The sequence below is a fragment of the Leptonychotes weddellii genome, chromosome 6, assembly GCF_054177405.1.
Source record: "Leptonychotes weddellii isolate Sample4059 chromosome 6, ASM5417740v2, whole genome shotgun sequence".
NCBI lineage: Eukaryota > Metazoa > Chordata > Mammalia > Carnivora > Phocidae > Leptonychotes > Leptonychotes weddellii.
In genome coordinates, this window is record NC_138374.1 from 50,182,390 (window position 1) to 50,198,046 (window position 15,657).

At 53.7% G+C, this 15,657-nt stretch overlaps 1 protein-coding gene across 5 annotated transcripts in view; it reads right to left on the reverse strand.

The window, feature by feature from the left end:
* The window catches only part of ADAMTS14 (ADAM metallopeptidase with thrombospondin type 1 motif 14), a 73,965-nt gene that overhangs the window by 36,979 nt on the left and 21,329 nt on the right, over positions 1-15,657 (reverse strand). For all 5 annotated transcript variants that reach the window (XR_014146303.1, XM_081824099.1, XM_081824097.1 and 2 more), the window contains exons 3-4: positions 14,246-14,402; positions 7,979-8,169 (exon numbers count right to left, since the gene is read on the reverse strand). Coding sequence is in view for 4 of the 5 variants with exons in the window: in XM_081824099.1 (XP_081680225.1) it covers positions 7,979-8,169; positions 14,246-14,402 (348 nt within the window). In the remaining variant the exon portion in view is untranslated. The remainder of the gene's footprint in view (positions 1-7,978; positions 8,170-14,245; positions 14,403-15,657) is intronic.

Genomic DNA, 15,657 nt, shown 5'->3' on the forward strand with positions numbered 1-15,657 from the left:
TGCAAGCCGAGTCCAGAGAGTTTCCAAGGGCCCCACGCCCTGCTTCCCCTATGATTAACACCTGCCATGACCGTGGTACATTTGTCACAGGACTGAACCAACAGGACACGTTATTATTAATGAAAGCCCATGTTTGTTTCAGATCTCCCCAGTTTTCCCCTAATGTCCTTTGTTTCTGCTCCGAGACCACATCCAGGCCCCCAGGTTACATTTCACCACCGCATCCCCTCGGGCTGCTCTAGGGCATTCCCCCTCTCTGAACGTTCCTCAGACTTCCCTGGGTTTTGATGACCCCAACGGTCTTGAGGAACTCCAGTGAGGCATTCAGCAGACTGGCCTTCCATGTGGGTACATCTGATGTTTGTCTCATGGTTAGATGGGGGGCGCGGGCCTAGGGGAGGAAGGCCACAGAGCTGAAGCGCTACCTTCCCCACATGATGTCAGGGCACCTGGAGCCGGCAGGACCTGCCCCCGGCGAGGCTGACCGCCATTGCCTGCCAGGACAGCGTCCACCCCCAGGCCATGCTCTTTGGGACAAAGTCACCGTGCACAGCCCCCGCTGCAGGAGTGGGAGTTAAAATCCACCTGAGGACGGAGTACCTGCCTCAATTATTCGGAATTCTTCTCCTCCAACCTGTTTATTTATTCTGTCGTTTGTTTATCAGTATGAACCTGTGGATATGGATTTTATACCCTGGATTATAATTTAATGCTACATTATTTATTTTGTTGCTCAAACTGTCCCAGCTTCGGCCACCGGGAGCTCTTGCAGTTGGCTCCCGTGTCCTTTTAACACACCCTCGCTGTCGGTTCTGGGGTGTTTGGGTGGTGTTTGAACACTTCCTTCCTTTCTGGAGCTACAGGAGGCTCATCTTGGACATTCTCCACTCTGGTTCTAAGAGTCAGCCATTCCTCGCAGGAGCTCCAAGGAGCGTGGCACATTACCCTCGTCGTACCGAAGAGCAGGCCCCCGTTGATGGCAGAGCCTGCCTGAGCCAGCAGCCATGGTCGGAGTTCACGTCCAGCCTCTGCCCACGTGCCTTCCCGGGTCACTTTCGGCTCTGAACCCGAACGGAATGGGGGCAGCCCTGCTGGGAGGAGAGGCCTGGCCACAATCACCTGTCCTACCCTTTCTCAGCCCCAGGCCCCAGGACCAGCCCTCTGTTCCCCCAGCCCCAAAGCGTCCAACAAGAGGGGATGCAGCGACTCTGCCGACCAGGCGTCCAGCAAGCACCGCACTGCATGTGTCTAAGACGCTCTTCTTTCCCTGTTTACAGTCGCAGCAGGTCAGGGGGCAGTCACAGCGGGTTGTCACCGCCCAGGCGAGCCAGAATCTCACGTTATTCCTGGGGCTTCACAGGGCACCGCAACCCCTTGCCGTTGCTGACAGTGGACCGTTTGGGGCCCATCTGAGGAAGGGATGTGAGTCCCGGTTGTCTGAAAACCTCCATTGCCACCTTCCGGTAAAATCAAGAAGGCACCCACTTTTCAAAGCTTGCAGAACAGGTTCCAGCTTGGAGGAAATCCCAAAGATAAGAGTGGGGCACGCCTGCAACATGGCCCATACTCCGGATGGCGCAGGGGACAATGCTGTGCGGAAAAGGACACACTGGGATGGCTCTGTGCGGAAAGGGACTTGGACAAGAAACACTCTGAATGGAAGAAATTAAGGGAATACCTTACTTTCCCATGCTGTCATGTCTATGTATGTACACAAGTAATATATGATAAATATCTAAGTCTCAATCAAGTTAAAAGAGCTCTTCCAAAATGTACAAATAAAAATTCTAAGTGATAAGGAAACATCACTATCAGAATTTAATAGGTAGTACTTTCTTTTTTTTTTTTTTAAGATTTATTTATTTTAGAGAGACAGAGAGAGCAGGTGAGCAGGGAGAGGGGCAGAGGGAGCTAGAATCTTGAAGCAGACTCCCCACCAAGCACGGAGCCCAACACAGGGCTCGATCCCAGGACCCCAAGATCATGACCTGAGCCGAAACCAAGAGTCAGCCACTTAACCAATCAAGCCACCTAGGCACCCCACTTTTTCTGTTTCTTAACTACGCAAAATAATAGAGCATCTGACAATCAATGGGTTCAATTTTGATGAAATATGGTAAGTATGTGTCCACGCATGATGTGTGGACTCCTCTGCGTGTGCGCACCTGATTTGGTGCATGTATCTACACACACATCTGTGTTATACACACAGATGACCAGATGTGCGTGCTTGTACACGCACGTGTGTGGAAACAAGCACTCTCTCTGCGCTGTGTGCACCGTGTGGGGCGTGTATCAGTAATCCTCTGCGGCCTGCAGCACAGGATCCCTGCTGTCCATATGGCAACTGAGATGCCTGGCATGAAAGTGCTCTGTCGACCATAAAGCTCACCCCGCCACCGTGAGGGATGGTCATTATTATTATGGCCCTCCTGCCAAGAACCCCAGCATTTGTGCTTTTGTGAAGCACCACTCTTTGCCCAGGGGGCCTGCTCTGAAAAAGCAAATGCCAGCATGTGGAGCTAACACCTTAGGGCTGGGCGCCCGGCCCCAAGGACCACTCAGGCTGGGGGCGTCTTGTGCATGTAGGATGTTGAGCAGCAACTCCAGGCTCCTCGGGGATGTCAGAAGCATTCCCTCCAGCTGGGATAACCAAAAAATAATCTCCAAACCTTCTTAAGAGTCCCCTGGGAGGCAAAACTGCCCCCGTTAAGAACCACTACCTTAAAGTAAGATGTTTGCTTTTAGTTTTGGTGGTCTCTGGGTGCCCTAAAAAAGCAGTGGAACGCTTTTTAGAGACAAGAGAAGAGAAAGGATTCAAAAGAGAGGGAGGGGGAAGATTTGCGTCCTTCCAATGAGCAGGGAGGATGAGCTGTTCGGGAGGCTCACATATCCCCAAACGGAAAAGGGCTGGCAAAGCAACACTCTCTCAGCACGAAGGCAGTTTTTTTGTGGTGTTCCAAACCGGCCTTTATGATGAATATTTAACACAGTTATGTGCCAAGAGAATGCCACTCTCCCAGGCTGAGGCCACCAAGGCCCTGGTCTGACAGCCATCTGGACCATGCTTTCCCAGCAGGGCATCTGAGAAGCCTCAGGAAGGGGTCCTGAAGCAGATGAGAGTGGGGAGGACCCTCTCAGAGACACCAGGCAATGTCTCTCCAGCAACCACGTCCAATGCCTTTGTGGTATCAGCCTGGCCGGGTGGGGTGGAGAGCAAGGTGGGCAGCGAGCCTACCACCGCAAGAGTGGGCTGCCAAGAAGGGTCCGGCTGTAGACTGGCTCAGTGAGGACCGACGAAAGGGCTTCTCTGTCTCCTCACCCTCCCTCTGCTCTGGCTCTGGGCCCTCAGAGGATCCCCCTGTCCAAGGGGGTCCTCACCCCAGAGATTCAGTGTGTCACTCCAGGCAAGGAGAGGGCCCCTGACAGTGCCTGCTTCTCTCCGTGGCCCTGGCTGGCAAGCCCAGCCACAGCCAGGAGCCAAGACAAGAGCAGGAAGAAAGCCCAGGGCGAAGCCTCAGAATCCTGACTTGGATATGGGGACCATTTTGGGGAGAGGCTCCTTCCGGGGGCCTGTGATCCTCCTTCTCCCTCCTCCTCAGAGCTACTTGCCCCAGGTTCTACCACAGCAGCTGTGGGGGAAAACACGAACTTCGGGATCAGACAGATCTGGGTTTGAATCCTAACTCTGCCGCTTATTAGTCTGAGCCAAGTCACTTGGCTTCTCAGAGCCACAGCGGTTAAAGGAATGCCACTGGCCTAGGCCACAGTGAGGATTCACGGAGCCTGTCTGTGAGGTTCTCAGCCCCGTGCCTGACATGTGGTACGTACTGGAATGATACTGTGATATTCGAGAAAGCTCAGAGTCCCTGTCTCCGGAGGCTTCCTGCTGGCCCGTCACAGCCTTGGCTGGCTCTGGGGTCCATCTTCTCCTCCCTTACCCACCCTGGTGCCCCTGTCATGCGCTGTTCAGCACTCCTCTCCGTGCCAGAGCCCAGCTACTGCCTGGGGGACCCTCCTGCCACAGCTCTTGAAAGGTCTCTGCAGGCCTGGCTGCCCCTCATTCCTGCGTCCACAACCCTGCAGTGCATGGTGGCATGCTCGCCGGGCCTGCACGTTCTACCTCACCAAACCCCTGCCCCCCACCCCGAGGCTGGCTCAGCTCCAAACCGCTCCAGAAAGCCTCTTCCCCCCCACCCCCCAGCCAGTCCACAGAGATGGCTGCCTCCTCTAAGCTCCTTCAGCACTGCCCCAAAATTATTCCATGGGCTGAGGCTTGTTTTTGTAGCCAGACCAAAGCTTCTAGAATAAGAGTCTGTCTGTCATACTAAGCATACACCAGGCACTCACTACTACATGCTGAATACAACTTTCCCTTATGTCTCAAAGCTCTCAAAACAGTTCCCCTTTAAGCTTTAAGGTAAGTGGCCTGGTACAGACGGGTAAACTGAGGCACAGGCAAATAAAGTCCATCAGGGGCCCACCAGCATGTCAGGAGGAGAGAGGAGGGAGCCGGGCCACCACCTGCAGCTGCATGAATATGTATAGCACATCCCCAGGGTAATGCAAAGGAAAAGTGAGAGGCTGGATGCCCTGAGAGTTGCCAGTGAGCAGGGCCTGATCAGATGGTTCGGAGTGTTTCACTAATGGCTTCGGCCCCTCCTCTGGGGTTAGCACAATGGGACCATACATCCCAGGAACCGGATCTCTCCCTGATCCTACCAGGCCAGCCCTGGTCCCGCAAATCAAGATCAGAAATGGTCGCAGGCTGGCTGGCAGGCACTCCAAGAGGACAGCACAGGGACCCCCTTTTTACTGGCTTCATAAAATCCCTCAGGAAATGAGTGTTTCAAGCATCCCAGCCAAATAAAGTTCCCACACAATGGATGGGCTGAGCTGCTGGTCCCCTGGGAGGAGACCTGCTTGGTCACGTATCCGCTCACCTCCATGGGCCGGAACTCTGCTTAGCTGCCCTCTGCACCTGGGAAGTCAGGACCCCCACTGCTCACATACCCCCTGAGACGGCTGTGGGTCTGCACACAACAGCTCCTCAGCACGGTGAGCCTCCTTCCCGCAGAGGAACAGGCCCTGGGGTGGGGGAGGGGGCAGGTGGAGAAGCTCTGCCTCAACTTCCCCTTCTGTTCCCACATCCATAGGACAAGCCAGCAGTGAGCAGAAGCAGCAGCCTCAAGCAGCCTTCAGGAACCTCTGGAAGACATTTACTCTTCCCACCTACTTTCTGGTAGGTTGTAAGGAGAAGGAAAGTAGAACCAAGCCTATGGAAAGAGCAGTCTCCAAGGCAGGCCCTCAGGGCTCAGTCTTTGGCGAGGATTAAGCAGAGGAGCTCCTGGCCAAGGCTCATGGGTCCCAGGTCATGAGAGCCTGAACTCTTCTCCAATAAACGTCCTCAATAAAGTTCAGGGGACATGGGGAGGGACGCCAGGGAAGGACTACTAGGCGACAGGCCTCCACATTGGGAACCTCAAGAACTTGGTGGCACTTCCCACGCACTCGCCACCACCCTCCATACAGCTCCAGGTTGGAGGGATTGAACAAGACCCTCCTGAACAAATCACATCTCAGTCTGGGCAAGCCTTTGGAAAATGGTTCCAAAAGTATACTTTGCTCTACAGAAAACAATATCTCCTTATATGGTTCATCAAAAGACCTCCACTACTTAGTTGCTTAGGATGGTCACATAGCCAGCACCCAGGGGTGTGTCCTGAGCGAGGCTGCCACCCTCCCGGCTCCAGGGACAGGGATGCAGCCCGTAAGTCAGACGGGCCGCCAGACTCCCCGCAGTCCACGGGACTGGCTCTCTACCTGGGACCCCGGCCAGGCCTCAAACTCCAAGAATAATTATAATGTGTGCTTTGATGGAAACTGCCTTGTCCACAGCATAGCTTTCGGCCTTATCTGAATCTGATTCCACGGAAGCTAGTTTACAACTGAGAGCTCGGCATATGACAGCAATGCACATTGCCCATGGATGCACAAATTCTGTCTTGTCCTCCACCCTGTGAGACAGCCAATTCTGCTCTCTGTTTGCACCTTCATTTCAAAATTCCTGATTATAAATGTTTCCATTCTTGGGGTTCTCTTTTGAAAGGGTTCTCACATTTGCCTGGTTCTCTCATTAATTGGTGAGTAAAGCAAAACCTTTAACACTTGCCTGTTTTTATTTCTGTATGAGAGTCATGATTTTACCTTTTCCTGAAAATTATCTTTTAGCAAACTGAAAGACTCTGGGACTAAATAAGGCCTGGCTCACAGGGTCACACTCCTGGGGTCTGCAGCCCCCAGTCTGGACCCAGGACCCAGGCTCCCAGCACTTGAGGGCTTCCTAAGGCCTCCCCTGCCCTCTGCCCTGTCCCACCACTCCCATTCTCCACCTGCTGGCTCCAGGGGCTAACCCTGCTCTCCCACTAATGGGATTAGTACTTGGCTTGTGTGGCCTTAGGTTAGGTTAGCGATCTCTGGAGTCTGGGTAGGTGGTCAGGTGCTCTGGGAGTTGGGTGTGTCCATATTCATAGTCATCCTCCCTCCGTGGTGGAGCCTTTGCTCCTTGAGTCCCAAACCACAGGTTCCTTGAGGGACAGAAGAATTAATATCCAAACAAAGAGGTGGTGAGGGGGGAAACTTTCAGGCAGCCCTCCCCTCCCTGAGGCTCCTTGTAATTGGATCTGATTTCTTGCCCCCCTTTTCTTTATACCTGCATTGTGGACACAAATCTGCTGCCTTCTCGTTCCCTCTCGGTGGATGCCGGCTCCCTGCCTCTCTCACAGACGCCGCTCACTTCCATATTTACCAATCACCTATCAGGGGACGGGCACTGTGCTGTGTGCCCTTGGGGCTCAAAATATAATACATTATATGTTAAAAAAAAAGAAGAAGATAGCAGGAGGGGAAGAATGAAGAGGGGGAAATTGGAGGGGGAGACAACCATGAGAGACTATGGACTCTGAGAAACAAACTGAGGGTTCTAGAGGGGAGGGGCGTGGGGGGGGATGGGTTAGCCTGGTGATGGGTATTAAAGAGGGCACGTTCTGCATGGAGCACTGGGTGTTACATGCAAACAATGAATCATGGAACACTACATCAAAAACTAATGATGTAATGTATGGTGATTAACATAACATAATAAGAAAAAAAATAAAATAAAAAAAAAGTATAAGACAAATACCCCGTCTCAGGACCTCACCTTCAGGCGCTTAGACAAAGAAGCACTTATATACACACAGACAAGAGAGCTGTAAGAACAATGAAGGGAGGCAGGTTTTGTCACCCCACTGATTATCTTAAGCTGGTTATTCTTAAGAAACTGCAGACCTATGAAAAGCTCTGAACACCCCAGTGGAAGCTACCCTTTTGTAGGAGACATTGACAGGTGTAAGGGAACTATCCATTTGTAAGGGTGTCTCCCTAGCCGTACCAGAAGACGGGGATGATTCAAGCTCTGGAAACTCTTAATCAGGGAAGGCAATGATCTAAATCTACATAACAGCATTTCTGTCCTCAGTGAACACCAAAGGCCCACCTTCAGGGCCTGGGACTCCCCTCCCCCCCCCCATCCGCGGCAGATTGACAACTAGCTGGCCAGTCTTCCCAGCCTGAGATCAGGTACTTTCTGCAGATGAGGGGTCTCAGGGAGTCCCTGCAACTCCAAGGCCTGTGAGGCCCCAGGCCACACCTGCCTCGGACTCTGAATGCGTCCCAGCCCTGAAGCCACTGTCCCTGGGGTTCCAGCTTGCCAGGGGCTGGCACCGATGCCTGGGGGCACCTCGGCACAGGCGTGGGCAGCGGACATCAGCCTCGGCCTGGAGCGGACGGCAGGCCAGCTCAGGCCCGCCTCACAGCTGGGCTGGGGAGCGAGCTGTACGTACACCCGAAACACCAGGTCCGAGAGAAATCGGCTCTGCTCTAAGACTGGTGGCGCCCCACGCCCCCACCCCATGCCCCGGGACGCAGGGCCACTCACGATGTTCATGAGGGTGAGGACATAGTTCTGCACGTGCTCCTTGCCGTGGAAGCGCACCACCGAGTCGTCCACCACGAGCAGCACCTCGATGCTGTAGCTGCCCGCCTTCACGTGCCGCCGCTTCCGCTCCCCATCGCCCAGCTGCTCCCCCACCAGGCCCAGCAGGTTGGGGAGGTCGCCCAGGCCGAAGGCTGCCAACGAGGATGGGAAGAGAGACAGAGGTCAGACCCACAGGAGAGGCTGTGGCTTGGACCCTGCCCACCAGCCCCCTCTGCCCCATCACGTGGGCTCTCTTCCTGCCTCTGGAAGCCAACTTAGCATGAGGGTTCGTGCCACACCACTGAATTTGGAGGCACAAGCCCTTTGCCGGGCACCAGGCCATGGCTGAGTCTCTGAGGCGATGAACAGCAGAGAAGGGGGATCTGGCCGGGAGTCACGAGCCTAGGTCCCAGTTCCCACTCAGCGCTATCTCCCCATGTGCTCTAGCCCGGCCCATTCACCCCTGCAAGCCTCCCCCTCCCCTCCTGTGACTCGGAGATGAACCATCCTTGATCTCTTATCCAGGAGCTGGCTATAAAAATCAAAGGTGGCAGTGGGTGGAAACCTCTCCCTAAAGGGAAAAAATCATGGTGTTACTGCAGTCCTATGCAGGAACCCCTGGAGTATGTCCCCCCCAAATCCCTCCCCATCACTGCCAGCAACCCAATGTCACCATCGCCGCTTTGCCTTTTTGGCAAAATGCAAAAATACTTATTTAACTAGGATTCATGAACTTGTATGACGTAATCTAGGAGTTGTCAAACTTTTTCTGTAGGGGACCAGATAGTATTTTTAGCTTTGTGAGTCATACAGTGTCTGTCTCAGCGATTCAATTTGGCATACAAGTGGCCATCGACAATATATAAGCAACAAGTATGTCCGTCTCAGTAAAACTTAAAATCCAAAAACACGTGGCGGCCTTAGTTTGCTGACCCCCAATCTAATCGAATCCAATCCAACCCTTACAACTCTCAGGTTCCTGTCCCCAATATACAGGTCAACAAACTGAGGTCCAGAGTAGCTTGTCCAGGTCTGTCCAAATCAAGGGAGCAGGCTTGGAAACATCACCATCGGTGCTGCTCCCGAGAAAGGTAGCCCCCAAAGCAGTTATCAGTCATCTACACCCTAGTCTGAGAAGACTGGAGCAACATTTGTTGGGGCAGTGGAGTTAAGGGTTTCTGAGGACACTGTGGGAAAAACGAATGAAGGGGAGCAAAATTTGCCACCCCAAAATATGTCTCTGTGGCACAAGGATTATTTTAGACTGATTTTTAAGAAATGGCAGACACAGGAAAAGCTCTAGAAATTGCGTAGGAGTGAGCCTTTTGTAAGAGACGTTTTCATGTAGAAGGAAAATCTCCATTTGTAAGGGTGTCTCCCTGTCTGTACCAGGAAAAGGAGGATGACTCTAAATCTCGGGAAATTCTTATCAATAAAGAAGGAAATGACTTAAATCCACATAACCTTCCCCTTGTTTACTGTGCTTTTCTTGGTAACCTCCCATAACTCACTCCTCCTCCCCACCCACCAACATCGTCTTTTGTCTTTAGCTGGAGATGTTAAGGTGGTGGCTTGGACCATTTGAGGGAGTTACTCAGTTTCCCTGGGCCTCTTCCACATATACAGGAGGTATCCATGTAGTTCAACTTCTGTTTGTTTTATTCTTGCTAATCGTTTATTACAGGGTGCCTCAGCCAAGAACCTAGAAGAGTAAAGGGGAAATTATTTTTCCTCCCCCACACTAAGAAAGCAGGATAGGAGCCTGGGGGTCTCTTGAGAAGGCTTCAAGCCTTAACATTTCATGATTTCCCCCACCATCCTACCCTGAAGTTCTGATACTTGAACCATTGATTTCTAAGAATATCCAGTTATGTGAGAATCTCCCAAAGAGCGGGACAGGAGCTAAGGACAGGAAAATGCCACCAAAGCATGCCCAGCGTGTATCAAGGGGTGTGGCCGCAGGAGGGGCGCAAACTTATTAGGTGGGTGGACGGTGGGTGTGTGATGAAGGTCCCCTGCACTTCAGCCCACTGCCTGCCCCAGATGACAGAGAAGGAACCAGAAGGTAATAGTACGATAACTTCAAGGCCTACAGGAAGACTGACTAGGGAAGGCTACCACACCAGAGCCCCCAACCAGGACTGGGGAGTTGACAGAAGCTTCTGGAGGAGGGGACGTCTAAGCTGGGCCAGACAGGGAATGGGAGACAACCTGCTGGAACACGGGGAACAGAGGGTCCCGAGCAGAGGGAAGTACACCGGCAAAATCCACTGTGAGCAAGTGTAGGGTGACATCAGCCACAGTGTGGGTGACCCTCATGGAGGGTTCCACGGGTACCTCAGCAGAGACCCAAGTTCTGCCTCTCAGCTCTATCGACATGGATCCTTCAGGAACTAAAATCTGAGGACAGGGCAACAGGGAACCATGGGACTCTGCTACTGTCTCTTTTTATCATCCCTTCAGTTAGTGGCCTGCAAGCACCAAGGAAGGAAAGCACTAGACTAAAGGGTTGGAAAAACGTGTGCCCACTGGCCCACTTGGGAAAGCAGAAACGTGTGGCCAGCCCTCTGAGTGATGCACAGGCTGGTGACCGTGGCTCAGGCCACTGTCACCCTCGCTCAACCTGGCGCCCGAGCCCAATGGTGAGTACAGCAGCCCAGAGACAAATGCCTGGGAGAGAGGAGGGGAGGAGAGGGGGCAAGCATTCTCTCCATGGAGCAGGGAGACTAAATGACAGTCACTCCCAACACATGAGCAGGGCCCGAAGGTTTACCAAATGCAAGTGAAATGTGCAGCTTGACCCCTCAGAGCTCTCCCAGCCAGGTCTGTCAAAGGGAGGCTCAGAGAGGTTGCCTGACTCATCCCAGGTCACACAGCAGGTTAATGGCCAAAGCCCAGCATGTAAACCCAGGGCTCCCTCCCAGGGCCCACCCAGATTTTCCTCTCGGCAAAAAGAACGAGGGGCCGTGGGGAGGGCCTGCTGACATCACCACCACAGGCCCTGGAGAGGGGCCACCCACACCCTCTTGCATCTCTCATCCTTTGGGCCAGACATAGGTAACCTTCCGAGTGGGGAGGGTGGGGGCAGCAGGCCCCTGGGAGCCTTTCCAAGAGCCCACCCAAGAAGCCCCATGAGAATGCGCAATGGTGCAGCTGCTTTGACAAGCAGTTTGGCAGTCGCCCAAAAAGTTAAATACAGTGTTACCACAGGACCCAGCAATTCCACTCCGAGTCCTATACCCAAAAGAATTGAAAACATACATGCACACAAAACCTCATACACGAACGTTCACAGCGGCATTATCATCATAACCAGAAAATGGAAACAACCCAAATGCCCATCAAGAGATGAAGAGATAAACAAAATGTGGTCTGTTCATGCAACTGGAATATCACCCTGCCGTGCACAGGAATGAGGGACCGACACGTGCTACACACGGATGGACCTCACAGGCTAAGCGACAGAAGCCAGTCACAAAAGGCCACACGTGGCGTGATTCCCTTCACACGAGATGTCCAGAACAGGCACAGAGAGAGAAGGTGGATGAGTGGCTGCCCGGGGGTTGGGGCGGGGGGAAAGGGGAGAGGTCATTAATTCATGGGTACAGGGCTCTTTATGGGAGTGACAGAAATGTTCTGGAATCAGATAGTGGTGATGGTTGCACAACATTGTAAACACAGTAAAAACCCATTGAACCGTATACTTGGAAATCATTAAAATGGTGGATTTTATCTCAAGTTAAAATAAGCAGCAGCCCAGAGCCCAGCCTGGCTGGCTGCCCCTGAAGGGACAAGCTGCCCTCACGTCCGACGGCCCTGGCCCCCAGCCAGAGAGCTGGAACTCTGGCCACAGGGGCATATGGCCCCGTGGCATCCCGTTCCCTCCACAGGCAGGGACCGTAGGGTGGGAAGGGGTTATAGAGAGCAGGGCCGTGGGGTGAGGAGAGAGAGGGCAGCATTCAGAGCATGGCAGTGTCCAGGGCACAGCCCCTGAGGCCAAGCAGGGTCCACAGGGCAGTCCCTGAGGGGCTAGGAGGGGGCCAGCCACACCTGGAGGTCCAGCCAGGGGAATTTCTACCTCCAGACTCCAAAGTGTAGTGTGTTACATATGAGTGGGTGAGTGTGGGAGGTGTGTGAGTGTGCATGTGTGTGTGTTACACATGAGTGGGCGAGTCTGTGGGTACACGCATGTCCTCTTCAGGAAGCAGTCGTCAAGACCATACCCTGAGTGCCAGGAAGAGTCCCCTCTACCCCCAAATTCATGTCAGATACTTCTACCATGGAGCCCTGGGGGCTGAAGCCCCTCCACAGGCCACAGCTCAGCTAGAAAATCAATCTGATGGGTCTTCTGATGCCTCCTCTCCTTCCTTGACGAAAGCCATACCCGGTGGGGTAGCAGAGCTCATGTGAAGGAACAAAGATCATGAAGACATGATATCTGTCCTCCAGGAAGGCCCCCAGCCTATCTGGGACAAGAAGACGGTCCCAGGAGAAATCCAGAGGGCTTAGGGATCCCGGAGAGGGGACCCCTGAGCTGGGCTGACACTTGGGCAGCAGGGGGCATGGGGGCAGACAGAGATGGAGGAAGGTGCTCAGGCTGAGGCACATTGCTCAAAAGCCCATTTATTGGCAGCTAAGCAGGCTCTGACTGCCTGGCCTCGGCCTCTGAGGCATTTCTTTGGGTGCTAAGAGGTAAACCCACAGACGTGAGGTGAAACTTTTCGACTTAATCGAGAATGATAAATGAAGACAGGCACACACAGAAATGCTAATATACTCTCTGGGCTCAGACCCACCAGTGGTCTTAAAATAACAGTGTCACAGGTTTCCAAGAAAGCCTTCCACTGCTGCTAGTCTAAGGAGGGACACAGGTGGGCCCAGGGCATGGCATCACCCACAGGCCCAGGACTCCCCTAATGACGGGGAGCCCCACCAGCCTTCCTGGGCCTGAGTGCCAACCCTGTTGAGCTCAGCGGTCTGGGCTTCCCAGCCACTGACCGTGATGGTAAGCAATGGGATTGGTTCCAGGCCCACGGCTGTGGGTCTCCCCAAAACGGGAGATTTATGGTCTTTTGTTCAGAACTGGCTTCAGATAAAATGGAGCCCAACAAAACTTGTCTTTCTTCCCAGCCACAGTGGAGGGCATGGTGCTGTCCCAGGCTGCCCCTGAAATCTACCCCAGCCCCCCACCCCCACCCCAGGCCTGCAGAGCCCTCCGCCACCCAGCTCGGCCTCTCCTGTGAGCCACACTGGGAGGGCAGCCAGAGCTTCAAAGGAGGCATTGTATGTGGGGACAACTGGTTTCCAGCATTCCTTCCCGCTCTGCCCCACCCCACCAGGGCCCTGGCAGGAGGGTGCAGTCCATTCACGGCCAGATTCCACCCAAGGCCTCCTCATGTCCTCTTGGCCAAAGGGGCTTCATGACCAAGCTAAGTTGGACAGTGCATCTGGCCATGGGCCCGGGACCAGCACACGCTGCATCCCCCGCGTCGGTCACAAAAGCACGCGTCCTGAGTACGTGCGGGCTGCCGAGCAGATCGCCGGGCTGCTCTCAGGGGCTCTCGCCCTAACCTGGCAGTAGTCACCCTAATAACAATACTGGAATAAGAGCAATCATTTATCAAACGCCTGCTGTGTGCCAAGCTCCACGCTGGGATTTTTATATACACCATTGCGAATACACGCGACCTGAGAGAGCCACAATCACCCCCACTTTACAGATTACAAAATGAGGTTCAGAGATGTTAAGCAACTTGGTTAGGTTAGCTGACAGCGTTGGATGTAGGATTTAAAAATGGTCTGTTGGACACAAAGCTGACCCCGATGCCCTGATACCTGGCAGTCCCCTCTACGAGTGCCCTAAGACCTTCCTTCCTGTGGCTCCCAAGGGCTGAGTTGATTTTCAGGGGGGAAGAGCCAACTGCAGCCATTGCACCTTCCGCTAGGCAGGGAAGTCACCTTCCGAAGCGACGTAGAGCCATGCAGAGACCTCTGGAGTCCCTAGGGCCACAGTTCAGGGGGCTCGAGTTGCTCACCTGGCCCCCCAACTCCAGCCAGCTGTAGTAGCCCCTAAAACCCACTGGGGTTTCTCTGCTGGTATACATGCTCCAGCCCCACTTTACAGATGAGAAGACTGAGGCCAGGGCTCGAGAGGTTAAGGTCAGAAGTGACCTAAAAACACCGCAGGTCCAGGCAGAGGTGGAGCCCAGGGATCTGCCCAGTGCCTACCTTCATTGTGAAGGTCCCCGCCGGGCTGGGCCCCCTCCTGCCGGACGGCCTCCCGCCGGTACAGCACGTGTGTCCTCCCACGGGCCTCCTGCTTCTGCTGCCCCCACTCCAGGGGCTCTATGAAGTAGTCGCTGCTGTCCGTGCGGATGAGGCCCGCCTGAACCAGGCCCGCAGCAAGCCGAAGGAGCAAAGGGGGAGAGAGAAGAAGTGTGAATACACAGCACAGAACAGGTGAGCATTTGTGAATGCAAATGTGTGTGACTACCCGCGTGCAGACCCTTCCTCGGGGGCAGGGAGGTGGGAACGGGTGGGAGGACGCTGAGCAAGGGGGGGGCCATGCCCATTTAAAGCAAAGCAGATCCACTTTTCCTGTGCTGTGCACTCATGGGGTTCCACATAACATTTCATTTAAACAAAGGGTTCCAGCACTTCGAGGGGGGAGGGGGACGCTGGAAAGGCTTTGCCGTAAATACATCCCCCTTCCCCCCCACACAGAGCACAGAATTCCAACCCCAAAGCACCAGCCTGAAGATCTGCCTTTACCTACAGGGCAGACAAGGGGGGAAATGCCCACTGGTAAAGGTTAATTATCCCTCACATGGGTGCTGGTTCCCCACTCCAATACAAAGGGCTATTATTGCAGATTTAAAGCATGTGTGCATCTACACCAGGGACAGCAGCTAACGTTCACTGACAACGAAAGAGCCAGAGTAGGGCACAGGAATACGTGCTCTGTTTTTAATCTAATTTTTCGCCTGCATCAAAATATGTCTGTAAAAATAATCAGGTGTTGGCCTTGGAAATAAAAACATTAAAAATATAACCTTGGCCAAGGCCGGCAAGTGTGTTATTAGCCCCCAGTGAAGGCAATAATCACAGAGGCCAACGAGACACACAACTCGATGTGTTGAGCTGCGCAAGCTCACACCCTCCCCCCACCGGCACCAGGCCTAGAAAGCAGTCAGACCAGCCCACCCACCACAGGGCCTGGAAAATAGTAGGCAGTCCTGAAGAAATATATATATTTGTTGAATTCCTTCACTCGTTCAACAAGTACCTACTGAGTGCCTACTGAATACCAGCACCGCTCCAGACACTGCGAATGCAGCTGTGAACACCAGGCAGCGCGTGAAGGAACCATTCTTACCAATCTATCAGACCTTCTCCACTTGAATAGGAGCCCCCTCCTTTTAAAGCAGCCGTGACTTTACGCAACCAAATACCACTAGTTTCCCCACCGCAGCCTGTTTTGAGACGAGGTCCTCTAAGGCCTACTGAGCACATGAGTCGGCCGCCACCAATCCTCTTCCCGCCAAAGCTACTGCAACTCCTCAAATTCGGGCATTGCCTGCCCCATATGGCCACCAGATCTCAGGGCCTCACATGAGGGATGCAGGCTCTGGAATGATCCG